The 27,083-nt window shown below is 45.6% G+C and overlaps 2 protein-coding genes across 4 annotated transcripts in view; one reads left to right on the forward strand and one right to left on the reverse strand.

Moving 5' to 3' along the window:
- Positions 1-17,461, forward strand: part of STRADB (STE20 related adaptor beta) — a 31,582-nt gene extending 14,121 nt beyond the window's left edge. The window contains exons 3-14 of one of the 2 annotated variants that reach the window (XM_075933879.2): positions 655-750; positions 2,464-2,519; positions 3,375-3,455; positions 5,188-5,287; positions 7,470-7,591; positions 8,085-8,193; positions 8,681-8,804; positions 12,106-12,277; positions 12,814-12,918; positions 15,011-15,240; positions 15,834-15,876; positions 16,572-17,461. In XM_075933879.2, coding sequence (XP_075789994.1) covers positions 2,508-2,519; positions 3,375-3,455; positions 5,188-5,287; positions 7,470-7,591; positions 8,085-8,193; positions 8,681-8,804; positions 12,106-12,277; positions 12,814-12,918; positions 15,011-15,240; positions 15,834-15,876; positions 16,572-16,724 — 1,251 coding nt within the window. In that variant the 5' untranslated portion in view covers positions 655-750; positions 2,464-2,507 and the 3' untranslated portion in view covers positions 16,725-17,461. The remainder of the gene's footprint in view (positions 1-654; positions 751-2,463; positions 2,520-3,374; positions 3,456-5,187; positions 5,288-7,469; positions 7,592-8,084; positions 8,194-8,680; positions 8,805-12,105; positions 12,278-12,813; positions 12,919-15,010; positions 15,241-15,833; positions 15,877-16,571) is intronic. The other variant, XM_075933881.2, reaches the window with a different exon arrangement.
- Positions 17,462-24,957: 7,496 nt separating this feature from the next.
- CATSPERT (catsper channel auxiliary subunit tau) overlaps positions 24,958-27,083 on the reverse strand; it is a 67,611-nt gene continuing 65,485 nt past the window's right edge. For both annotated transcript variants that reach the window (XM_075933885.2, XM_075933884.2), the window contains exon 15: positions 24,958-25,446. In XM_075933885.2, coding sequence (XP_075790000.2) covers positions 25,069-25,446 — 378 coding nt within the window. In that variant the 3' untranslated portion in view covers positions 24,958-25,068. The remainder of the gene's footprint in view (positions 25,447-27,083) is intronic.

The following is a 27,083-nucleotide window of genomic DNA, read 5'->3' on the forward strand; positions in this document are numbered from 1 at the left end:
TTAGCACATATACGATAAAACCATGGCATCCTATCATAAGTGCTAGAGGATTTACCCAAAACTCTTCATCTGTTCCAAGGATACTCTGATTATTTCTTTGGTGATTTTTTGTAAATCAATCCTTGGATCTGTGATTTATATTAATGATATAAATTCAAGAGCCAATGTTTCGGTGGTTAAGTGATAATTTTAGGGAAAATGAGCTGGTAACTAGACATTAGACTCTGATGTTTCAAGAAATTTCCACCAGATTTTTTAAAAAAGCATTTGTTTAGGGCATTTTAGCAAATTTACAAATCCTTGTCAAGTAAATAACAGGAGCAACACAATAATTACAACAGTGAGCTTTTGTTTAGATAAATATGCGGCAATAGTTATCAACAGCTCTCACTATTCTGTGGGGTATTATTATGCTACAGAATGAGAATCTTCATAGTATCCATGACATGCTGTTTCTCTCCACCCATTATTACATATCAAAATGGAATCACATTCTAGTAAACGAGTGGTAAGCAGCTTGGCTAAGAATGACAGAAAGTTAGAAAAATAACACTTGCTAAAGCAATTTTGCTACTTCCACTGCACAATTAATCAACTTAAATAAGTTTCAGCTGGAGAAGGTATAATTGTACCTTTGTTTTTTCATGTTTTCAGATTTTTCAAAGAACTCCAATAGCCTAATTTTTTTCCTCTGCATGGTAGTTGGTGATGAATCCTGAATTTCCCTTTAAATTATGATGTCTTTTTAAAGTAAGTACAGTGAAGTGATTGTGTTTCCCTGAGCCCCCTTTTTTCTAAGTGGTTCTAACGTCTGTGTTATCTTCTCTGTTAACTTCTGAAATGCAGTATGAAATTGTTTTTGGCTTGCTTTTCTTGAGTGCAAGCTCTGCTGGAACCTGATTAGCACAGCTGTTCTCCTTCCTATTGGAATAACCAGGGCTCAACAAATAATACAATCTACTCGCCTGTGGTGAGTAGATTGCAACCCGGAAGAACCGGGTTTGGGCGATCTGTGCATGCACAGATCGCTGGACAGCGCAGCTGGCGAGCAGGGCTCGCTGCGGTTCGGTGAACTCAGGGAATAACAATGTGTTTTTTTTCCCTACGCATGACCAATGATCCATAAATCCATTCTTTCTATTTCAGTGTCTCTTTTCTTGTAGTTGATGTATAGGTAAACAGTCAATCTGTTCAAAGAGTGACTCCAAATACATGAATTAGAAGGGAGAAATTGCTTTAGGATGAAGTTGTCTATATGATATAAATCAGTATGTCTGAGCAGTGCCTCTATAAACTGTTTAACATTAGTGTCCAGAAACTTTGGTGAGAATAGGCAAGTCATATGCTGCCATACTGTAAGCTTTCACCATTATGTACCGTTATGAAAGAATTAGTAGCTGAGGAGGATGCTTTGGAGACATTTCTTATATAAAACGTTGGACTTCCATAGCTTGTAACTGAGAGACTGACATTTAGCTTGGGATTTTGTTCCAATATTGTTTTACGGATGGACATACGAGTAGCCATACTAAGTCATACCAGTGGTGCATCTAGCCCGGGGTGGGCAAATGGGCCTCCGCAGGCCGAATGCGGCCTGCTAAGCAGGTTGATCCGGCCCGTGGAAGCCCTGCCTTTCCCCCGCACCCGGGCCAGTGAGGGCCCAGGGGCAGGGGAAGTACATGAAGTTTCCTCCGCCCTGCCAAGAGCACGTAGCACTTTGAAGTGCCGTGCGCGCCTCCCAAGATGGGGGCAGGGTGGAGGAAGCTTTGTGCACTCCTCCACCCCTAAGCTCGGATTGAAGTGCCGCATGCTCCTCCCTGGGTGGGGGTAGGGCGGAGAAAACTTTGCACATGCCCACCGCCCCCATACCAATCAGGGCTTGCGGGAGAGGGAGCATATGAAGTCTCCTGCTCTGCAAGAAGTGCACCACATTTCAAAGTGCTATGTGCTCTTGGCAGGGCAGAAGAAACTTTGTGCAGTTCCCACGCCCCCAGACCCTAATTGGCCTGCAGGTGGGGGAGCATGCAAAGCCTCTTCCCACCTTGCCAGGGGTATGGGTGCTTAGTGGGAATGGGGGTGCAAAGAGACTCTCCCACCCCAAGACCAATCATGCTCTGTGGGTGGGGAAGCCAGGAAGCATCCTGCCCCTGCCCTTTCCATTAGGTCCCACCCCTGATCTAGCCCAATATCCCGTCTTCTGACAGTTCCCAATGTCAGATGCTACAGAAATAATAAGCAGAAAAGGTAAATCAATTGATCCATTCCCAGCAAACAGAGCCTAGGGGCATGTCTATTGATGAACCTATTTTCCTTTGAACTTACCTAGTTCTTGAATCCTGTTACAAACTTTACAATCTTGGCCTTTGCAACATCCTCTAGCAAAGAGTTCCATAGGTTGATTGGGTGCTACGTGAAGAAATACTTCGTTTTTGCATTGATATTATTGTCATATTTTATTTTTAGGATAAATGGGTATGCTTGACCTAACCCTGAACTAAAGCAGTTCCATGTCTTGTTTGGTAAGTCAGTATCCAATAGGGCTTGTTTTATGCCATAGTTTTTCATAGTTGCACCTTGTAATTCAGTCACGTATCTAACTGAAATAAAACTCCCATTGAAATGTCTTGCTATTTGCTGAGGGAAAACTCAATTCAAGTGATTCTAGCAGTGAACAATAACAAATTCCTAATGTAGATGTTAGTAAAGAGTTCAGGAGAGAGCAAGTTTCTCTTCTAGCACCATGCACTAATGCAGAGAGCTGGTAAACTTGTTGGTGCTCATTGGAGTGGGGCTTATTCATTTTAAATGAAGAAAAACCTTAAACAGCTTTGAAATTTGTATATTTCTCAATTTTGAAAGGTAGATCCTAGAAGAGCAAAATGGCATGGAAGAGGGCAATTACATTGGACCCTTAAGTGCTACTGTTCTTAGGGGAACTCTTCTACCCTCTGTGTTCCTTGCTTTACTTATATCAATAGACTATCTAACACAGTAGTCCCCAAACTGTGGAGCACGGGGGACTGTTTGGGGGGGTATGGTGCAGCCCAGGTCAGTCTCTCCAAGAAATGGGGAAGGGAGTGTCACCCAGCTTCACTCTGCCCCCGGCACAGGCCCTGGCCTCAACCCCATCAGAAGCTCTGGCTCCAATTGGAGCCCCATCACTTGGGGAGGGGGATGGACCAGGTAAAGGATGGCACAAGCAAAATTTTTGGGGACCACTCCATTAACATGATGTGCACAGAGATTCTTTTTGATGAGGTCCTGGACAATTGGAACATGGCTTTGAGTAATGTGTTGTCCCCCGTAATACCCTCTATTGATTTTAAGTACATCCATTGCAGTTCAGTTACTGATACAGTACTATGTATTTCAAGGATTGTTCCTGTATTCTGCGGACAACTGTTGAATCAATCAGACCAGAAAAGCAATGTGAAAATAGCATCCATCAATATTTGGTAAGAAGAAGTTCAGATTGAAATAAGAGGTAACCTGCACATTTAAAATGGAAAAAATGTAAGGCTGAGAAATTAAGCACTGTATGTCAGGAATTTCCAAAGAGTAAACTTACTATTGCAATATTAACTTGGCAAGGTTTTGGATAGAATATGTAGTATTTTCTATTCCAGTTTTTCTTGCATCTAAACCCAAGTTCATTACTCTTCAATCTGTATTAGAAAAAACTGGAATGAATACTTTCTCCAAGTCTCATACTGTGACAGAAACCTTAACTTCTTGAATCTCAAGATTTGAGTGCTCGATTTCTCTCTCACACACACGCTTCAGGGGATCGGGATCTGCTGGTAGATCTTGGAGCTTCTGACAGGTGATTCTGACTGGTTTGGCTGGGAGGCTATCAAGAGCCAGCACTTCAGCCCATTATTGTGTTTTTCCTGCCTTCTGCCTTGGAGCTGTGCCCTGGGAGCCTCCTGCTTGCTTTGCAGGATGGAGGAAGCAGAGCGGAAGGTGTGAGGGAGACTTATGTCAGGGTATCCCCTATTCCCCACCCCTGTATGCCATCTCCACAGAAAGGAGCTCACAATAGGGCTCAGGATGGAGTGAGCTTGCTGGCAGATGCTTCTCTGTCTGAACGCGCTCAGCATTCTTCAAGGGACAATGCGAATCTCTGTCACTCTTACACACGGTGTGTGTGTCTGTCACTCACACAAACACACTCTGTCTTTCACATGCACCTCCCAACCCAACAGTTGCTAATGTCGCTACATCTTTTACTCCTTTTAAAGTGTGTTATTTTAGGGTTCTACTGAGAGTGTACATCTCACATTACCTCAATGGGCAGAATAATTGCTGGGAGTCTCCTGGAATCGGGTTTGACCTCCTATGGGCTCCTGCAGCTAAACTGGGGGAGAGGCTGCTATCAGTCCGGCAGTGCAGCAGAGCTAAGGCAGACTCCCCCGCCTCTCCCCCTCCGCCCTCTGTTGCTCCTGGAAACAGCTGGCACATCTCTGTGGCTGTTAAAAGTAGCAGGGCAGGGGGATCATTACACGCTGCCCTGACCTGCAAGCACTACCCCTGCAGCTCCCATTGGTTGAGAACAGGGAACCACAGCCAAGTGGAGGTGTGGGAGTGGTGCCTGCAGACGGGGGCAGAATGTGAAGCCACCTGCCCCTCCCGCCCAGGAACAGCTACATACTACAAGCAACATGCTGGCCACTTTCAGGAGTGGTGAAGGCCAGGGTGGGGGTGAACCTGCCTTAGCCCCACATCTCAGGAGCCACCACAGTGTCCAGCCAGAGCTTGCATTCCGAACTCCTGCACCAGCCCTGAACCTGCCCCTGCATCCCAACTCTCTCCCAGAGCCCTTACCCTGAACCCTCTCCTGCACTCCCAACCCCCTAGCCCAACCTCATCCCAAAGCCACTCCCAAATCCCACAGCACCCCATGCACTCTAACCTCCTACCCCAAGCTGATGAAAGTGAGTGTGGAGGAGGAATGAAGTGACAAGGGTAGTGCCCTGGAGGTGTGGGGGAGGAGCAGGACCTTGGGGAAGGAGGCAGAGCAAAGATATTTGATTTTGGGGTAGATTCTGGATTGCACTTAAATTCAAAAAGTGATCTTGTGCTCATAAAGGTTGGAAGCCACTGCACTAGAGTGTGTTTGTTTTTACATATACTCTCACACAAACCAGTATTTATACCAATATTAAAAACAAATCCTTCCACTACTAGGCAGATGAACCGGAGTTATCCTGGATTCATCCATCTGGAAGAGATGAAATGTCACTTTGTTCTCCTGATGTCTCACATTATGAACTCCAGGTGGAAATAGGTAATTTAGTTCTATGCTGAAATATGCTTTGTCCATACAAGATTTTTCCTGCAAATATCCATTCTTTTTTTATATCTATATCTATATAAATCACACAAGGGGAAAAATAAGCTGAGAAAATGTGTTCTCCTTGCTATAGAGCCACGAAAAACTATTTTAAATATCTCTAAATGTTTGCACATTTTCTGACCTGTGATCTTAGCTGATTATTTCTCTAGTGTTACGAATTTCACTTAATGTTTAAAAATACAATACAAATTTATAAAGATATATAAAAATGTGCCTGAATGTGATCTCTCTATTCCAGCTTAAAGAGATTTTCCTTCCAACTTGTTCCTAATATTTTTTAACAAGTGATCACTCTCTAAATCTGTTACATTGATTGTAAGTCTTAGTAGAGAGCAAATCAGGATTACTATTCTACTGGCTGTTGTACTTGACAGGATTCAATTTCTTATCTGCCAGTAGACCTAGTCGATGGTCCTAAAAATGGCTGTAGTGCCTCACTGTGTGTAAGGCGAGTGCTGGTGGTAGCAGATCTTATAAGTTGAACATCTGCAAAGTAGTTAGCATTTGTAAGATACTTTATCGATCCTGAAAATATGACTTTTTTAAACAGTGTTGATTAAACAAAAGCACCTATAAAGCTGTAAATTCAATGTGGTCAGCAGACATATCTTTTCGTTAGAATTCTAAGGCTACGTCTAGACTACAGGGTTTTTTCGGATAATGGAAGTATCCCGGAAAACCCCCACCACCTCCAGGGAGCGGTTTGCTCTTCCACTTTTATTCATGGAAGAGCAAACGTGCTCTTTCGGAGAGCCCTGTATACAGGCAGTCCCCGACTTACGCGGATCCGACTTACGTCAGATCCACAGTTACGAACGGGGCTTGCCCCGGAGGACACGGACTGCGGGACCTCGCGGTCCTGCCACACATGTACTCCGGGGCTTTCTCCGCATCTCCCTGGTCTGCAGACCAGGAAGCCGTGGAGCAAAGCCGCGGAGGGGCTCGGGAAGGGGCCCGCGGAGGGGCTTTGCAAAGCCTCGGGGAAGCGGGCAGCGGAGCAGCCTGAGCCCCCCCCCCCCCCCACGGCTTTGCAAAGCCTCGGGGAAGCCAGCAGCGGGACAGCCCAGACGCCCCGCGGCTGTCCCACTGCTGGTGTCCTCAGAGGCTTTGCTCCCCGTCTCCCTGGTCTGCTGGTCTCCAGCAGACCAGGGAGACGGAGCAAAGCCGCGGAGGACCCAGGCGGCGGGACCGCGGTGCGTCTCGGTACGCCGCCCGCATCTTCCTGGTCTGCTGGGCTGGGGGGGGGCGTAGCTAGTACGCTCTCCCCCCCCCCCAGCAGACTAGGCTTTTCTCCGGACGCCTGTGGCAGAGCAGCTGGGGCGCTGCCGGTTGGTCCCGCAGCGCCGCTCTGGGCGCTACTGGACCAACCCAGCAGCACCCCAGCTGCTCTGCCCCAGGTGTCCTGATTCAGCCGCTGCTGGTCAGTTTCAGCAGCGGCTGAATCAGGACGCCTGAGGCAGAGCAGATGGGGTGCTGCTGGGTTGGTCCAGTAGCGCCGAGGAGCGGCACTACTGGAGCAACCCAGCAGCACCCCAGCTGCTCTGCCCCAGGTGTCCCCAAGTCAGCTGCTGCTGAAACTGACCAGCGCTGACTACAGGAAGCCTGAGGCAGAGTTGCTCTGCCCCAGGCTTCCTGGAATCAGCTGCTGATCAGTTTCAGTAGCAGCTGACTTGGGGACGCTTGGGGTTCTTAAGTTGATTCTGTATGTAAGTCGGAACTGGCGGTCAGTTTCAGCAGTGGCTGAATCTGGACGCCAGTTCCGACTTACATACAGATTCAACTTAAGAACAAACCTACAGTCCCTATCTTGTACGTAACCCGGGGACTGCCTGTACCTCATTTCATAAGGGATAAGAGCTCCGCCGAAAGAAGAGGCTTTTCCGCCATTTGGCCCCATCTAGACTGGGCCAAATGGCAAAAAAGCCTCATTTGAAAAAGTGATCAGAAGAAGCTACACAAATTGTGGAGCACAACTTGTGTTGCATTTTCTGATAAAGCTCTGTAGTGTAGACCTAGCCTAAGACTGACTACTAAGTGATGAAGGAATGTTTTGGGTTCTTTTTTAAATTACCTTTTATAATGTTAATGAAATGCAATTGGCTTCTGGTTATAGGAAGAGGATTCAACAATTTAACTTCAATCTACCTTGCTCGGCACACACCTACAGGAGCACCTGTGGCTGTAAGGATCACAGACTTAGAAAGCTGTTCTGAAGAACATTTGAAAGCTTTACAGGTAAAATAGTGGGATTTGTATCAATGTCTCACCCAGGAACTATAATGTATGTGAATATATCTTGCAGTTAACCAGTACTAGAGATAGCTTTGTTGTATGAACTGTTGCAAACTAAGTTAAGCGGCTCCTTGATAGGATTAGGGAATAAACTGAATTGTTCTGCCATAAAACAATTTCTCTGCTCATGCAAGAATCCCAGTTTGAAATACAAACTCCATACTCTTCACTAGAATAAAGGATTCTGAATTAACAAGAAATAAACAACAGTTCTAGTTGTTAGACAATGAAAGCTTCAACAGCTTGTTTGAATTTTCATTGCAAGTTGTGCAAAGTGTCTAACAAGCTACATTATTTGACTCCAAACTTGTTAGCTAGTAGAAGTATATTTACAAAATTGACTTTTTAAAAATTACTGAGTACCTGTTGCAGTTGAGGTTTTTGTCAAGATAATTATTTTCCAAATAACTTTACTCACTTTTGTTTGATTCCCTAGAGTGAGGTGGTGCTATCCCACTTTTTCCAGCACCCCAATATAATGACACTTTGGACAGTGTTTACTGCTGGCAGCTGGCTTTGGGTCATCTCTCCATTCATGGCTTACAGTAAGAATTGTAACTACAACTTGGGGGAAAAAGCTTACTTTGGATTAGATCGCTCAGTCCTTAATGCCAAGCCTGCGGCTATGGAAGAGCATAAGAGAGAGCAATTGTATATTTCCTTTCAGCATCTCTACTCTTATAGACCTTGGCTATGCCCTAGTTGCCCTGTGCCAGACATGCATTTTGCTTCTCATAGAAGGTATTGTGGATTGGCTATAGGGGTGAAACAGCAGGTTTCCAGTTCATGGAAACTGAATGTAGGAGGTGGTAGGCTTTATCTTTTACTACTGGAAGAATCATTTTCTTTCAGTGATATACTCAGCGGTGACTTTCTTCCTCAGAAGTTACCTCTCTGTATAAGCCATTGTAAAGAGAGGACAGTGTTTCTGCTAGAGGGTACATGCCCAGTGAAGAATGTGCTGTAGTGTAGTAGGAATAAAGATTTGTCACTAACCAGACCTGTGTTCTTGGCATGAATTTTTCTTTTCAGATTCAGCTAGCCACCTACTAAGGACCTACTTTCCTGAAGGAATGAGTGAAGCTTTGATAGGAAACATTCTGTTTGGTGCAGTTAGAGGGTTAAATTACATGCACCAAAATGGTTACATTCACAGGTATGAGTCGATGCCATAAGTAAGAAGTTATAGCAGCACACAAGCTTCCAAACTGAAGCTACTCATTTGTCTACTATTCAGTTATCAGAAGCCTGTCGCTGAGCATGGGTGGGCAATATTTTTGGCATGACGGCCACAGCAGGGTTCCAGAATCAAATGGAGGGCCAGATATGGGAGGCTTTGTCTTCATGAACAGCCAGGCATGGCCCAGCCTATGCCCCTTATCCAGCCCTCCTGCTCCCCATCCCCACAAGAATCCCTGCTTCCAATCTAACCCCTGACACCTGCTTCCTCCCCCCACTGTCTCCTGCCCCCAATCCAACCACTCTGCTCCATGACTGGCCCTCCAAACCCCAGTCTTCTGATCATCATGTCTGGTGCACCAAGGTTGGCGGTGCTATAGCTGTGCATCTGGCTGGAGCTCACAGCCATGCCACCCGGAGCATCGGTGCCAGTGGCTGGGCAACTTGAAGCCCTGCCCCACAGGGGAGAAAGAAAAGGAGGCACTGGGGGCCAGCCCCTACAGATGGGAGCTCAAGATCTGGACAATAGGGGCCCATGGGTTGTAGTTTGCTCCCTCTGCTTTAGAGGAAAGGGAGTTCCCTTTTAACTAATATTTCACAAATTGTTCAGCAGTGTGGAATAGACACACCACCTCTCTGAGCACTTTCTTGGTTTGATACCCTTCAGGCTTTCTGGCCCAACTAGTTTAGCTGAAGATAGTACTTCCGTTCCCATAAAAGTCTAGTCACTTTTGAGCCTTCCTACCACAATGATTTTCTGTGGCAGTACATTGCAGAGATTGAATTATAATGCTTTGTAACAAATTTCCCTTTATCCAATGTGTTGCTATTCAACTTAATTGAATAGCTTCCTCTTCTTTTGTGGGGCTTGAGGAATGGCAGCATCTGCTTGGTCAAGTTTTACTGTTTATACTGCACTTTAGAGGTGTAAAGCACTCAGAGTTTTCAGTAGTCCTATGGTGCTTGATAAATTGTATAGACAATGTCTTGACTTCACTTTGGTTTGTTATAAAATGTAGTCAAAAAACCAAATAAACATTGTTGGGTTTATTAATATGGTATAGGAATTAAAGTGTTCAATACAATTCCAGGGCAGGAGTGTGAAGCAATACTACATTCACCTTTACATGGAAGGTGCGCTCCCCAAAGATACATCACTAAAGCCATCTTTTTATAACATACTTGTTTACCAGAAAAAGAGATACTATATACACATCACCTGAAATCGGATTGAAATAAGCAATTTTTTATCTTATTTGTTTGTGATACCATAGGGTACCCACTTATCTTGTTCTAAACCCACGCAGTCCAGGTTCTGAGGGTGTAAAAACATCTCCTAAGGCTAGGCCTCTACCAGGAGAAACAGGTTTGCGAGGGTAACTCTTTTTCAGTTGCTATGCAAAAACATCCTGATACTAACAGTTTTCTTCTGACAAAGTTTACTTTAGCTAATGCAAGCTGTTATGGAATACTTAGCATAAGTGAACAGAATTATAACAAAGGTGCAGGTCAATTTGGGCTATATAATTGCTATATTAATGCTTAATATTATGTATACGGAAATGCTTGTATTTTATATTGTAGGTAGTATCACCATAATATATATGTATGGTAACCAGAAGGAGCCACCAGGCTCTTAAAAGACAGAGGGGCGCAGCAGGGGGAACCAGGCACAAGACAGAGCAGCTGATTCCTGGCTCACACCCTGTCCCCCTGCTATGCTTCTTCCTCCTCTAACTCCCCCGAAGAGATGGTACTGGGGGGTAACCGGCTTTTTAGCTGTCCCCCCAGGCACTGGCTCCTGCGTCCTCCCCCGCCCCCACTTGCTGCTTCTGACAGAGGCAGCAAGGGAGGGAGAGTGACTAGTCAAGTAACTGCTCAACTACGACTAGTCACTTACATACCTACTCTTGAAATGCAGAGAAATAATTTGTAAACAAACCTTAATTTAAACTCCAGTTCAGTTCATCCTGTAGACAAGAAACAGCCCATCTTCTACATATCCAGCATTCATTTTTCTGTACCTGTTTTCTTATATAGTGTTCACTGTATCTGACATAGGCATCACCAAGTACCAGCTAAAAGCCCAACCTGACTCTAGAGATAACATCTTGGATCTTAACTCCAGAATAGGGTTCAGAGAATGTTTCCTTCCCTATCCCTCAAATCCATTGTAAACTAGTTATTCCTCATTGACCTCCTTTCTATACAGACACCCTTACATGCATTCCTCGTTTTTCTTTGTATAGCTCCTTTGGATGCACCGCTACCCCCATTCACTGTACATATTGACTGCAGATGCCAGAGAACTATGTTTACTGACACCTATGTATATTTTACATGCATATTGGCTTGCCTGTCTCCTCCACTGGGGAATATTTAACTACAAATAAAACTGAATATTAGGGAAAGTTTAATCTGTTGTATTATATTACAAATTCAATCTCTTTAATCTGGTGCACTCTGGTCCGCAGCATCCATGGTCCAACATGATTTTAATTAGCTGGATATCCATTTATGAATATGGCCAAGTTTCCCACGGTCCCATAAAGTTTGTTTAGGTCTAATTTACCCCTAAATGCCTTCCAAGAGCCCAGTAGGGAATGGAAATGTTGGTAATGATGCTAGACAATATTAACCTTCTGTGGTTAGGAAAATTCTCTGGTTCAGCACTAGTCAGGTTCTCATGGTTCTGGACTAGAGAGATTCAATCTGTATCTGTATTCCAGTGTAGGTGAATGCTAATGAGCAAGGCTCGACAAATCTGTTTATCTACTCGCCTGTGGTGAGTAGATTTCAGCCGGTCGCCCTGTTCACCGGGGGTACACTCATGTGCAATGCGGGTCTGGCACATGTGCAGTGCAGTGCTGGCAAGTGGATTTTGCCACGGTTTGTTGAACCCTACTAATGAGGATATGATTATGGTGGCACGCAGAACCTTAGTTTTGATAGTGTTTCAAAACTCAGTGAGGCACTGTGGATCTATATGTATCCAAACATGCTTTTTGTTTGAGGTGTGTGAAAATTTTACATACAAAATTCAGTTTTTAGAATGAACACCAAAGTTGGGGTTTTGTGACCATACATTTTGGATAATAGATTCAGCGTTTATATAGTTTCTCTTCATTTTTAACATGTCCCTCAAGAGGGCTATAATATGCCTTGAGTCAGACCACTTCATAAATATTTTATGACTATATAGCAGGTTTTCTACTGTAACGATAAGTAATATTAATTTGAGTGATTTTTTATAACTACATTTTATCACTTTGTTTCAGGAATATTAAAGCTAGCCACATTCTGATTTCAGGGAATGGTCTAGTTTCTCTGTCTGGCTTAAACCATCTTTACAGTTTAATTAACAATGGACAGAGGTCAAAGGTTGTGTATGATTTCCCCCATTTTAGTACGTCAGTGCTTCCTTGGCTGAGTCCTGAGCTACTGAGACAGGTCAGTATAACCACTTCACTTTGCCTTGAGTCTTTCAAGATGTCTGTTTCCTTTTTAAAAATGTGTACTTACTAGGTTTGTGAAACAGCTGTAAAGGCTATTCATTTCAAACTTCCAAGCTAGATTTGGTATGCAAATTGTTTAAGAACCTTAAAATAAAATTTGTTTTTTAGGGGATCCATGTAGCTTAATATTTTTACCTCTTGCCAGTTACAAAAGTTCTAAAGGATATGATTCTAATGGACACAGATTTTTCCCCCCATGGCAGCCTAAAAATAATTGCATTGACTCTTAACTATTTCTTATGTACAAATATCAACTGTGAAATCTATTAAGAATGGTGTGCATTAAATCACTCTTACAGTCAGAGGGCCCAATCTTATATAACTAGCTTACTGACAACTTGTTAGCTATGGGATATTAGGATTGGGTCCTGAAACAGTATTATACCTATAGTATATTTGCATATGCATATTTTTGCAGTGCATATTCAGTAGTTCCCAGCGTGATGATATAATGCTTTTTCTCTCCCACAGGATTTGTATGGATATAATGTGAAGTCTGACATTTACAGTGTGGGGATAACAGCATGTGAATTAGCCAATGGATATGTACCATTTCAAGATATACCTCATGCAAAGGTAAAATAAAAAATACTCCTAAATACTTCTCAGAACTTCATTCACAGGTCTGTTTTTCTCATACATAATAGGAGTTACTACTAAATATATTAAAGGGCTGCTTTTTTTATTTCAAACATACATGCTGCTTCCTAGATCAAATGATCTTCCAACTCCTGGTTCTCCTGAGAAGTCCTACAGGCAGTCCCCGAGTTACGCGGATCCAACTTACGTCAGATCCGCAGTTACGAACGGGGCCCTTCCTCTCCCTGGTCTCCAGCAGACCACGGAGAGGAAGCAAAGCGGCGGAACACGCGGGCAGCGGACAGGGCTGTCCGCTGCCCACGCGCTCCGCGGCTTGGCTCTGCTTTGCTCTGCTTTGCCCCCCCCCGTCCTCCTGGTCTGCAGACCAGGGGGACGGGGAGGCAAAGCAGAGCCAAGCCGCGGAGCACGCGGCCAGCTGACAGCCCAGACGTGTCTGGGCTGTCAGCTGGCCGCATGCTCCGCGGCTTGGCTCTGCTTTGCCCTCCCACCCCGTCTCCCTGGTCTGCAGACCAGGAGGACGGGGGGGAGGGGGAAGGCAAAGCAGAGTCAAGCCGTGGAGTGCGCGGTCAGCTGACAGCCCAGACGCGTCTGGGCTGTCAGCTGCCCGCGTGTTCCGCCACTTTGCTCCCCGTCCCCCTGGTCTACAGACCAGGGGGACGGGGAGCAAAGCAGAGCAAAGCCACGGAGCCCAAGGGCAGCAGGACAGCCACGGCACGGCTGGGCTGTCCCGCTGCCCCCGTGCTCCGCGGCCTTGCTCCGGACACCTGTGGTACAGCAGCTGGGGCGCTGCCAGTTGGTCCCGTAGCGCCACTCTGGGCACTACTGGACCAACCGGGCAGCACCCCAGCTGCTCTGCCCCAGGCGTCCTGATTCAGCCACTGCTGGTCAGTTTCAGCAGCGGCTGAATCAGGACGCCTGGGGCAGAGCAGCTTGGGTGCTGCTGGGTTGGTCCAGTAGCGCCGAGGAGCGGCAGCGCTACTGGACCAACCCAGCAGCACCCCAGCTGCTCTGCCCCAGGCGTCCCCAAGTCAGCCGCTGCTGAAACTGACCAGTGGCTGACTACAGGAAGCCCCTGCCCCGGGCTTCCTGGAATCAGCCGCTGATCAGTTTCAGCAGCAGCTGACTTGGGGATGCCTGGGGTTCTTAAGTTGAATCTGTATGTAAGTCAGAACTGGCGTCCAGATTCAGCCGCTGTTGAAACTGATCAGTTTCAGCAGCGGCTGAATCTGGACGCCAGTTCCGACTTACATACAGATTCAACTTAAGAACAAACCTACAGTCCCTATCTTGTACGTAACCCGGGGACTGCCTGTATTAGAAAACTCTATCCCTGGAGCCTGACGAGAGTACATTCACTACCACAATTTTATGGTACCCACTTAGGTGACACACTTCTGAATGAAGGAACCATTTGTTCACACCCTCTTTCAGAATGCCACCCCCAGCTTATGGTGAAACTCTCTCAGAGGCATGTAGCAGTTGTGAAGCAGTTCACACACACATTTGCTCTTTTTAAATACTAAATCATATAAAGCATAGGAGAAGAAATCATACAAAACAACCGTTTTGACCACAGTGCCACTTTGTAGCTTACCTTCCCCTGGGAGTCCTTCGAGAGCATCCTTTGCCTCATGCAGGAAGTGACATGGTAGGTAATCTTTCCGTCAGCTTCTGTGAACTTGCTCTCTTCTGTCCAAGACTTCCTTTTTCTGTCTGGTTTGGTTTTTAACACTACACCTGCCCTTGGCTTCCTTGATTCTGTCTCTGTTCTTGTCTGACCCCTCTCATCAGGGATTTAGTTTAAATGGGTTTTTCTCAAGAATGCAGCTGCTTTGGAGCATAATCTTTGTGTGGTTTAAATACTGTGGTTAATCTGAGATATTTCCCACTCTCCTGTTTGCTGTGAATTTGCTATAGAACCTGTCAAAGGTAGATCTACCTGCAGGCACTTGTTTTTTTTCATAGTATTAATCAGATTTCATAAATTGTACAAAGTTACTGCCAATTCATCACAGCATCAAGAGGCTAATATAGCCACTGGACTCACACTACCTTTCCCTTCTACCAGATGCTGCTTCATAAGCTGAAAGGTCCGACTTACTGTCCTTGGGATATAAACACCTTTCCATGTGGGGAATCCAGAATGAAGAACTCCCAGTCAGGTGTAGATTCTGGGATTGGTGAAAGTATGACACACACAATGACTAGTGAGAGGTTGCAAACTCCATCCTCAAAAACATTTTCTCCTGCTTTCCATAACTTGGTAGAACTCTGTTTGCAACAGGACCCTGAAAAAAGGTAACTTACCCGTAAATACTAATATTCACTATTATTTCAAAATAAGATATAACCTAGTGTGAACTTGGGATCTACTAAATCATATACACCTAATGATAAATTCAGTGTTAAGATTAAGTGCATTTGGGTTTATTTTCACAGCACTACATTGTCAAAGTGCCAGGCCAGTATTGTCTTGTCTGAAGAATAGCCTTCAACATGCTTTTAAAATCTTATTTCATTACTGAATCTAAAAGCTTTCTTGAATAATGGAGCTTATGTCTAAAAACGACTTTTGAAAACCATATATCAGCAAGAAGACTCAGAAAGGGCTAGTTCCAGAAGCTAGTTTATACTGTTAAATTCTGGTAGATTTCAACAGGATGATATATCCCTCTATCACTTTATGCCTTCTGTAGAGGTCCAGAATTGAATGTCCTGGACCAGTGAACTCATTGCCTCTGGTAATGCCCTCCCAGCAAAGTTGAGGCACAGAATGAAGGAAGCTTGTTCTCTAACCCTAGGGCTAGACTGCATGGTCAATCTGGCATCTTCCACAAACACCAACGCTTATTTTCAAATCGTAATCTTGTGTTTCCCATTTTATGATCCAGGCCATCAGCAAGCAGTTTGCTGTCTCACACTTTTTTCAGACAGGTGAGTGTACTAAATTCTTATTGCTGAGATGAACTAATAGACAGAAGTAAATGGCAGAATATTAAAAAGTTGGGTTACAATTAAAGTAAAAACCACTGTAAAGTAAAATCTCCCTTAACAGCCAGGATGCTGTAGACAACTCTTACAAAATGTCATATCCTCTAGGATGCATAACACAGCAATCAAGTTTTCTGTTAAACAGAATTTGAAAACTTATTTAAAAGATTAAAATACATTGTAATGAGCGTAACCATTAAGATAAACTGTGTTTTTTCAACCAAAATAAGTCAAGCTAGTCATTGTACTCAGGAGCGGGGAACCTTAGGCCCAGGGGCCAGATGCTGTCCCTGGGTTGCCTGGATCTGGCCTTCAGGGCTCCCCACACCCCCCAAAATTGGGGAGCCCACGCTGGCACTCCAGTCCCTGCCCAACTGATTTTTCTGTGGGTCATTGGTCCCTGCCCCAAAAAAGATTCCCCACCCTTAATAGACTACAAATACACAAACATTCATGTTCAATCTACTATGAAGTGACAAAGCTAGTCTCAAACTCTGTTTCCTCCAATATCATCCTAGTATACAAGGTTATTGCTATACTCTTTCATGCATTTTTAGTAAAGTCTAGTGTTTCAAGGGACTTGTATGTACAGCACTGTTTTATTCTGTTTGTTTCTCTCGTTCCCCCCTCTCTCTCAGGTAAAAGAACAAACAAGGAGTTCCTTACTTTCACTGTTACCACCTCCTGTTCAACAAAACAGACCACAATTCCTGCCACTGCCCTCAAGAGCAATCAGGCCTGAGCTTGGATGTATTTGCACAAATGAAAGACAGACAGAGTGGAACTTTTAAAACAGTGATAAACCATCATACCTCCTCAATGCTTCAAAGAAGGAAAATGTGATTTCTACTTGCTGTTTTTCTCTGTACTGGTTTAAGTACAAATACGAGAGCTATACTTGAACACCTAGCACTGTAAAATGCAGTAGGCCTCACACTGCAGAAAAAGCCCATCTTAAAACTATTGATGCTTATTATCCTTCTCCCTATCCCCTTCGACTGATATCCCTTAGTAGTCTCCTTCTATAGACTGATCTACTATTGTACGTATTCATAGAATTTCTACTTGAAGAATATTGCAATCAAGTGCCATCTGAATTCCCAAGTACTGCACCACTACATTCAGGGTCATATGGAGCCTTTGGCCTTCAACTGGTTTGTTAATCCCAGTATTGGGGTATCAACTCTTTTACTGCATTGCCCTCAAAGGATCTCAGTGTTTTTGGTAACCTTTTAGAGGATGTACTTTTGGCCATTGATAAAGGACTTTATTAAATCTATTTCTATGTGTATAAATGCCACAGTTTGTGCATCGCCTCATCTTAGTTGATTTTGCGTGCTATTCCACTGACACATGATGGAAATCTTGCATTTTAAGACTTTATCCTTTTGGTTTTATGCAACTCACCGGAGTCACTTTGGCAGCTTAATATTGTTGTCTAGAGAAATTTATACATTTTGCAACTGAACACTGACTCTTCCAGAGTAGCAGTAGTTGCATCTGCCTTAATACAGGATTGTGCATTGGATACCACACTCTCTGCTTTATTGCTTCATATTTCCAATTACCAATTATTATAATGCAGGGTAAAATTCAAAGTACTACTAGCAGAACATGATTGGTGCTTCTGAAATGTCCCTTTAATGTATGTTAATAATTAAATAACATATAGTGCATAAAGAAATCCTACATACCTTAGAGCAGGGGATCCCAACCTTTTTTGGTCCCCATGCCCCCTTGGCTTTTAGTAAGCCGTACTCCCTATTCAATATGAAAGGAAATAAATTCTAGACTCTAGATTCCAAACTTTTTTCACTAACACTACTAGTTTTGGAAAATTTCAATTAGGATAATCTAGTTATTTATCAAATATTCCCCGTACCCCCTTGACAAGTTTCTCGTACCCCCTGGGGGTACACGTACCCCAGGTTGGGAACCCCTGCCTTAAAATACTGAAATCCTACATATTATTTAGACTACATATTTGAAATTACTGGCTGCTGAATTGTATCCTTTCCCTATTCCAAACTTTCATGAATGCTTAAAAGCAGAATAAAGTCCATTCAATACTTGTCTGCAGACTGTTCAGTTTGCCTACATCAATTATCTAGGCACTAAATGAAGGGGCTAGAGGCAAACAAGTTCCAGACATTAGATGAGTTCTTTTAATTCCACACTTTTGGGCCTAAATTTTCAAGGCTGAATATAAGACAGAAAAGTTCATAGTAAGTGAGAAAAGACAGGCAGCTGTAGAACGGAACACTGGCAGGTTCTTGTGCAAGAACATGTCCACACTGCCATCTGCTTTTGCGCAAGAGCATCCATGGCAGGGTGGACGCTCTCTTGCGCAAGGAATCTGTGATGGCCATTTTAGCCATAGGGCTTTCTTGCGCAAGAAACCCCTGCCGTGCATCCACACTCCCCTCTTGCACAAGAGCTCTTGCGCAAGAGGACTTACACTTTTTAAAAAAGAGCGTAGCTCTTGCGCAAGAATCCCTCTCTTACCACACTTTACTGTAAATCTTCTTGCGCAAGAGCGGACGGGCAGTGTGGATGCTCTGCGGAAGAACGGCCATTCTTGCACAAGAACCCGCCAGTGTAGACATAGCCCAAGTGTTCCATATCACACCATGGGGGCTGAGAAGGAAATGAGTTGTGGCCAGTGCTCCTTGTAAGCTTGTGCTTGTGTGGCAGTTCAGAAGAGAGTCAAATTCTGCCCAGTAGATTAGCAAGAATTTTGTGTCTGCTGGTGGTGCACAGTCACACATGCCTCAGTGCACGTCAAAATACCATTTTGCACATGTCTGGAAAGATTAGAGGGAAGAGGAAGTTACCTTCGTGCAGTAATGATGTTTCTTCAAGGTATGTCCCTGTGGGTGCTCCATTTCTGGTGTCGGGCTGGTTCTGGCGCCGCAAATTGGAGCTTGCCAGAGCTGTGTTTGGCCAGACCGCGCGTGCGCGAGACAGTTTCGTGCCTTTCATCTACCGCGCGCAGTCCGGCACCCACCAGTACTTCTCACCGCCTATCTGCAAGACAGAAAGAGACGAGATTCCGAAGCGGAGAGGAGGGCGGGTCGTGGAGCACCCACGGGGACACACCTCGAAGAAACATCGTTACTGCACGAAGGTGAGTAATTTCCTCTTCTTCTTCGGGTAGTCCCCATGGGTGCTCCACTTCTGGTGACTCCGAAGCAGTAATCCCAGTTAGACGTGGGCTTCGGAATCACGATTCTGATAACTAGGCAGTACTGCTAAAGCTACCACCGAATCGGAGGCAAAGTGCTGCAGTATTGCATAACGTCTTGAAAAAGTGGTACTAGAAGACCAGGTCGCTGCTCGGCAGATGTCATGCAGAGGGACTCCTCTCACAAAGGCTACTGACGCAGCAACTGCTCGTGTCGAGTGGACCCTAAGCTGCGATGGGAGTGGCTTCTTACAAATAGTGTAGCAAGTTGTGATACAAGATACAACGAGTTTAGAAATATGCTGGGCCAATAGGGGCTGGCCCCTAGAAGGCCCTGATGTCGAAACAATGAGGCGATCCGTCTTCAAAGAGTGCGGGTTCTATCAATATAGAATGCCAAGGCTCGGCGGACATCCAGAGTATGCAGAAGAGCATCACGCTGCGAGGCATGAGGTTTTGGATAGAAACATGGTAAAATGATTGGCTCATTTATATGAAATTCTATGCAGACTTTAGGTAGAAAGGCTGGATGAGATCTCAATATTACGGATTCTTTATTAAAGACTGTATGGGGGGGCGTTGACATCAATGCAGCTAATTTGCTCACCCTCCGTGCCAATGTTATAGCAAGGAGGAAGAGTACTTTCACTGTAAGCATTGACATGGGTACCGTAGCCAGTGGTTCAAACGGTGGCCGAGTTAGGATATCCAGCACCAGGTCAAGACTCCACGTAGGTGGCGGAGGCCTAAGTGGTGGGTTAAGGTTAGCCAGGTCTTTGAGAAATCTAATCATCATGGGATGGGAGAAACCCGACCTCCCTTCGACGGGATCGTGAAAAGCAGCAATCGCTGCCATATGGACTTTAAGTGATGACATGGAGAGTCCAGTCGCCTGTAGGTGGAGGACATAATCCAGTAAAACATGTAGTGGTGAAATAGCAGGGTCTAGGTGCTTAGGAGCGCACCAGCATGTGAATCTAGACCACTTGGAGAGGTATGTTTTCCTGGTGGAGTCCTTTCTGCTGTGTAGCAGGACACGCTTCACCTGGTCTGAGCAAAGATTCTCGGACATGCTGAACCATCTATCATCCACGCTGTTAGGTGCAGAGTGTCCAGCTTCGGATGAAGGAGGGAGCCCTTCTGTTGTGTCAGCAAGTCTGGTAGGTAAGGAAATCGGTACAGTGCCCAGACGGAGAACTGTAGGAGAGTTTAGTACCATGGCTGTCTGGGCTACACTGGGGCTATGAGTATCACCGTGCCTTGTCCATCAGGATCTTCTTGAGTACTCTGGGAATGAGCACAACAGAGGGGAGTGCATACAGAAGTGATGTCCCCTAGTGGAGGAGAAATGCATCTCCCAGGGAGTGAGCGCCCACTCCTGCCCTGGAACAGTAAGCTCTGCATTTCTCATTGGCACGAGTGGCGAACAGATCTATCGCCGGACGACCCCACCGATGGAAGAGAGGTAAGAGGACGTCCGTGCGGATCACCCACTTGTGGTCTTGATGAAAATGTCTGCTCAGTGCATCCGCAATGGTATTGTTCACACTTGGTAAGTATGACGCGACTATAAAAATGTCATTTCGAATGCACCAGGTCCAAAGGCGGATTGCTTCTGTACAAAGGGAGCGGGAGCGGGCAACTCCCTGCCTGTTTACATAATACATCGCCACGATGTTGTCGGTGAGAATTCTGGTGACGGTTCCTCTTATGCGCATCTTGAAGTGTTTGCAGGCATGAAACACCGCTCGGAGTTCGAGAAGGTTGATATGGAGCATCATTTCCCTCGTGGACCAACGGCCTTGGACTGTTTCTGCGCCCATATGGGCTCCCCAGCCGATGAGAGAAGCATCCGTGGTAATCTCCCTTGACGGTTGCGCCGAATGGAAGGGGACTCCTGACAGCATGTTGTTGGGGTTGGTCCACCAATGTAGGGAGTCCTTGACACATGCGGGTAGCAGAACGGTTTTGCGGATGCTGTGCCTGACGGGATTGTATACTGTGCTCAGCCAATGTTACAGGCACCGCAGGTGTAACCGTGCGTGGCGCACTATGATTGTAGTTACTGCCATATGACCTAAGAGCTGTAGGCATACGCGTACTGGGAGCATTTGAGATTGCAAGACCTTTTTATCAAGTCTTGTATGAGTTGAAAACGCTTAGCTGGCAGATGAACTCTCTGATCAGGAGTTGAGCTGTGTTCCTATGAAGGTTAGGGCTTGCGTCGGTTGCGGACGCGATTTTTGAATGTTTACAATAAGGCCGAGGGAGCCGAATAAATCTCGAGTTGCGACTACCATGTGATGAGTCTCTGACTGAGTGTGGCCCTTGATGAGGCAGTCATCGAGACGGGAAAATTGAGACCTCTGTTCTGCATAGATGGGCAGCCACTACCGCCATTGTTTTGGAGAACACTCTTGGGGCTGAGATAAGGCCAAACGGAGGTACCCTGTACTGAAAGTGGTTGTTCCCCACTACGCATCGCAGAAATTGCCTGTGAGCTACGTGTACTGTCACATGAAAATATGCGTCTTGTAAATCTAGGACTGCGATCCAGTCTCCTCTGTTTAGTGTTGGAATGATCTTGGCCAGCGTGGTCATTTTGAAGCGCTGCTTCCGGATGAAATTATTTAGACCTCTCAGATCGAGGATAGGTCTCAACCCCCCCAGACTTCTTGGGGACTAGGAAATACCTGGAGTAAAAACCTTTCCCCCGGAATTCCACAGGTACTCGCTCTATGGCTCCGATCTCTAGGAGGTGAAGGACTTCTCCTTGAAGAGCGACCCCATGAGATGGGTCCCTCAGCAGGGACGGAGTGGGAGGGGTAGTGGAAGGAACTGAGGTAAAAGGGATCATTAGGCCTGATGATATGACCTCTAGGACCCATTGGTCCGAAGTAATACTGGCCCATTGATGAAGATATGGCCTCAGCCGGTGATAGAACAGGCCAGTGGCAGGCTTTTGTGTGTTGACCACTGGAGACGTGTTCGAGTCCTTCGCACGTAAGTCAAACCTGCTGTTTCTGAGCAGGCCGAGCTGATGGGTGATTCTGCTGCTGACGTTTGCGTTGAGGACACTGTCTAAACCTAGACTGGTCAGGTCCGCATTGTTGTTGCTGCTTGTAGGATGAGTAATCGTATCTCCTTTGAAAGGGGTAGTATCGCCTGCGTTTGTAAGGCGGCGTGTACATTCCTAGAGTCTGGAGGGTAGTACGAGAATCCTTCCCAGAATGGAGAATCTCATCAGTAGTGGAGGCAAACAGCTTTTGACGATCAAAGGGTAAATCTTCTACTTTAGACTGCAACTCCTTTGGGGCTCCTGCCGACAATAGCCAGGAGGCTCTTCGCATCGCAATATCTGTTGCCATAGCCTGTGCGGTTGTGTCCGCGACGTCAGCAGCGATTTGAAGTGATGTTCTGCATGCCGTGAACCCTTCTTGGACAACTGCTTTAAAAAGGGGTCTCTTGTTGTCGAGAAGGTGTTGCATAAGTTCCGGAAGCTTGGAGTAATTGTCAAAGTTGAGGAAGAGTAAATCTTACGCCCGAAAAGGTCTAATTTCTTAGTATCCCTATCTGGTAGGGAGTTTTTGAAGTGGGGCTTCTTATTCTTATGGCAAACCGCATCCACTATCAATGAGTTAGGCTGTGGGTGATTGAAAAGAAAGTCCAACCCCTTGGACGGAACGAAATACTTCTTATCCGCTTTTTTGTTGGAAGGCGGTATTGATGTTGGCGTTTGCCAGATTTCCTCTGCTACCTCCATGATAGCGTCGTCTATCGGGAGGACAATCCTTTGCTGCTGTTTAGGGTGTAAATTCTTGAACAGCTTATGTTGTTTCACCTGGGCCTCAGTAAGTTGTACCTCCAGGGATTGCGCAACACGTTTAAAGAGATCTTGGAATTCCTTGAGGTCGTCAGGAGGTGTCGTCTCCACCAGAGTCACCGGTTCATCCCTTGAGAGCACGGACGAGCAGGCATTAGGAGAAATGTCTGAGTCGGTTTCTGAGAGTTGCCCTTCCTCAAGGTCTGACATTTGTGATCGAGGGACCGGAGAACGTGGAGGTAGCGTATCCCAAAGCGGAGACTGCTTCTGAAGCTCTGAATGTACGGAGCGTGGACTGATCGACTGACAGGAACAAGGTGATCTGCAGTGAGATCAAGAGTGACTGTGATGAAATGATTCAGTGTAGTAAGGTCTATGATAATGCATATAATGTCGATCAGAGCCTGCAGGCGACGAATGTCTAGAAGACCTAACACTGCTATGCTTGACATAGTAATCGTTCCGTGGTGAACAGATCGGCGAGCGTGAGTGTCTTGATGGAGAACGAGATCTAGAGCATCTGTGGTGTGAGCAGCTGCGCTCCCTATAATAATGGTGGCGAGATGGCACGCTTCGCCCATGATATTCCCTCTGAGCCCTTGTATGATGTGCAGAAGTAGAAGGGTGAGGGGATGGTTCCGGAGAGAAAACTGGGGAGGGAGAGAGAGAGACCTCCTGGACATTTCGTTTAGCTGCTGCTTTAGTAGAGGTTGGTGGAAGCTGCTCTGAGCATGCAGAGTGATCAGCTGTCTGCAATGAAGGAGGCACCTGGGCGGCAGCATGCTCCTCTGGTGCAGGTGCTGAGGACAGCTCCTTGTGAGGAGGAGTGACTGCAGGGATCTCAGAGGTCGGTACGAAGCTTCTCGGTGCCGTTGTAACTGGCCCTTTAAGAAGCTCTGCTGTAGGCTGTGGTGTCAAGGGCTGCCGGGACCAGGAAGGGCCGGCCGGCTTTTTTGAAGTAGGTGCACGGGTCATCCTCGAGCCCGAGGTACCCGGCTTATCACCTGCGCTCACCCGCGATTGCGGAGCAATTGGCAGGGAATGAGCAGGAGAGGCTGTCTTCCTTTTAGGAGACAGCACAGCTGGGGAGGAGCTCTCCGCTTTTCTGGCGTGGGGTCCGAGGCAGAGGAGCCTGTTACATTGGCAGGCATGAGAGCCTTACTAAACAGGATCTCCTTTAAGCGTCTCTCCCGCTCCTTACGCGCTCTCGTCGTTAGCCTGGCACAATGTGTGCACTTTTGGGGAATATGTGCCTCCCCCAGGCAACGGACACAAGCAGAGTGCCCGTCGGACACCGGCATTGGCTCCCTGCACGTGGAACATTTTTTAAAACCGGGGGAGGAGTGTGAGTTTGCGCCTCCTGTGTGCCGCCGCGTTTGACTCTGACGGGTTTTTTTTTTAAACAGTGAAACTACTAAGTTGAATAGCAACAGTAACAGAGAGAAAACAGCGTGTAAATGAGAAGAAATGTCTCTCTTCCTTCTGTTTGTTTGATGTTTCAGGTTTTTGTTTTTAAACAAAGAGCCTGCAACCAAGGGCTAACAAGAAAACGGGATATATACAGCTAAAGAAATATTATCTAAATGTTTCTAAACTTCCACTCAGGTAACTGTCTGAGGAGAAAGGGGGAGCTCCGTGTGTGACCCAAGGCGGATGAGAGGAAATTGGGTGCCAGACCGTGCACGGCAGATGAAAGGCGCGAAACTGTTTCGCGCACGCGCGGTCCGGCTGAACACAGCTCTGGCAAGCTCCAATTTACGGCGCCGGGACCAGCCCAACGCCAGAAGTGGAGCACCGACGGGGACTACCCAAAGAAGAACAATGGTTGTGGCAGATCCAGAACTCCCTATATGCCCCAATATGTGTAAGCATAGGCTTGTGGCCACTGTTTACAGTTTTCAGTCAAGAGTGCACAGACATGGACACACCTTATGGTGGAGCATACATAGCAACAGATATTTGAAGTAGCAGCATCTTTAATACCGGTTAATAACAGAATACACACAGTCAAATAATATACGGCAAGAACATTTAATTAATCATTACAGTGGGGGGAAAAGGTTAGAAGATGAAACATCCCCTATATAAGACTTTTCTTAGCCATATCAATTATCTGTGGTTAAGTTAATTAGCCATCCTTTTGGGGTCTCAAGTTCTGATGTAATATTCTTTGGACAATCTTACAAAACTCTGCCCACTTTTCAGAAGCTTTTTCTACTTGCTGTGCTTGATTTTCTAGAATATCACTTTCTGAACTTGTAGCATTTCCTGGATCATCAGTGTCAGAAGAATCAAGTGAAGTTGTGTAAGAACTTGCAGGTTGTACTCTGTGGGTCTCTTTAGTTGGACTGCAAATAATTGGAGCAGTGTGTGGTCTTGCAGCAGAGAGTAATGGCTGGCTCATGCTGACTTCTGGAACCTTTCCTAAATCACACAGAGCTCTTTCTACTGCTTTTTCAAGATGCCTAAACATTTCCATGTCTAATTCTTTTTTATCTGCATAATTCTAAATATTAAGGTAAAAACATCTAATTAATAAACTGATTTGAGCCGTAAAACTTAAATAATATAGACATCAGGCAACATTCAACAGATAAACTTAATAAAAGTGATCTCATATTGCCAATAAAAAGGATGTTTATTGTGACAGGGCAGGTTAGAGAGCTTGATCAAAAGGGGGAGAAAGGCAGCTCTGAAATAGTAACTGCCCTGGTTAATTAGGGGTAGTTGAGTGGCTCTAAAGCAAATAAGGGCTAGCTGAGCTGACTTCAGCCAGCCACAGGACCTCTTTAAAGCGTTCTCTTTGTGGGAGGGTGTAGCAGAATTACAACAGATAAGGTTAGAATGGGGGACACTGACAAAGAGAATGGCAGCATTGCCAAGAGGGGGAAGGTCAGGAGCTCCAACAGGGAGTGTTTGGTCTCCCTTCCCCAAGCAGAGAGTCCAGCTGGTAACTGGGGAGGACTGGTAACCCAGCCCAAGCCGGCCAGAAGCATCTGTCCTGACAGCAATTTTGCCAAGGGACAACCCTCCACTTAAAACGCTGAAAGGGGTAAGCAAAACCTGTGCTGCAGTATCTAGACTGGAGATTGTAGACTGAACACGGGTCTGAGACCCAGGAGTGGAACCGATCCTGTCACATTATACATAAATAAAAGCATTCTGAACCATCAACATGAACTGAAAAATCCAAACTGAAATAAAACCAAACAAAGGTGTAAATCAGGCACTCAAAGTACAAATGATAAGAAATCAATCCAAATTCAGAGAATGCTGTTTCTTCAAGTAGTGTCACTATGGATGCTCTACTGTAGGCGTGTGTCCCCTCAAATAAAAGAGAAAGAAAAATACTTTGTTCTTTTGTCAACCTCATGTTGCGGGGAAACCCCTTGGACAGGGCACCCCAACTTCCTGGTCTTCAAAAAGTGCCTCATTTACAAGGAATCTATCCAAGTGACCAATGGATGCTGTCAGTGCTATTGGTGCCTAAGAGAAACACATCCCGCAGTAGTTTGTGTCAACATGTAAAGTCCAGATCCAAAAAGGACAGAATTGAGGCTCAAATTCCTACTTGAAGAGTCAGTCCTTCAACCAGCTGAGTCACAACAGACCTCACCATAACCCTCTAATTCCAAGGGAGGTGAGCTCAAGGAGATTCCCACAAGTCACTCATATAAGATCTCTAAGAAAAGGTCCATGAGTTCCCATAGTGAGCCCCCATTGAGCCAAACACTGTGTCTGGCTCAGTATAATCAATACTGACAGCACCAAAACCATCTAAATCTGATTCTTAGACCATGTCTGGGTGCCCAAGAACCCAATGGTTACAGGCCAGGAAACACCAGTACCATCAGGGAATAAAAAAAACACAGAAAATCTGGCCCAAGGAAGGGTCCACTGATACAGACGTTGGTACTGCCTGTGATACATCAGGCACTGACAGATCATACTATCAGGTCCACATCACCACCCTGCTGGTATAGGCCTCTTGACACCGACAACCACTACTGGTACTGACAGATGCCTTCATCTTAGCCAGACTTCCACTGCACAACAGATCTTTTGGCATCTGACATATGGGCTCTGCTCAGTAGTGAGACCCCATTTGGAATACTGTGTGCAGTTCTGGTCTCCCATGTTTAA

This window comes from Pelodiscus sinensis, chromosome 7 (assembly GCF_052426305.1).
Source record: "Pelodiscus sinensis isolate ZL-2025 chromosome 7, ASM5242630v1, whole genome shotgun sequence".
NCBI lineage: Eukaryota > Metazoa > Chordata > Testudines > Trionychidae > Pelodiscus > Pelodiscus sinensis.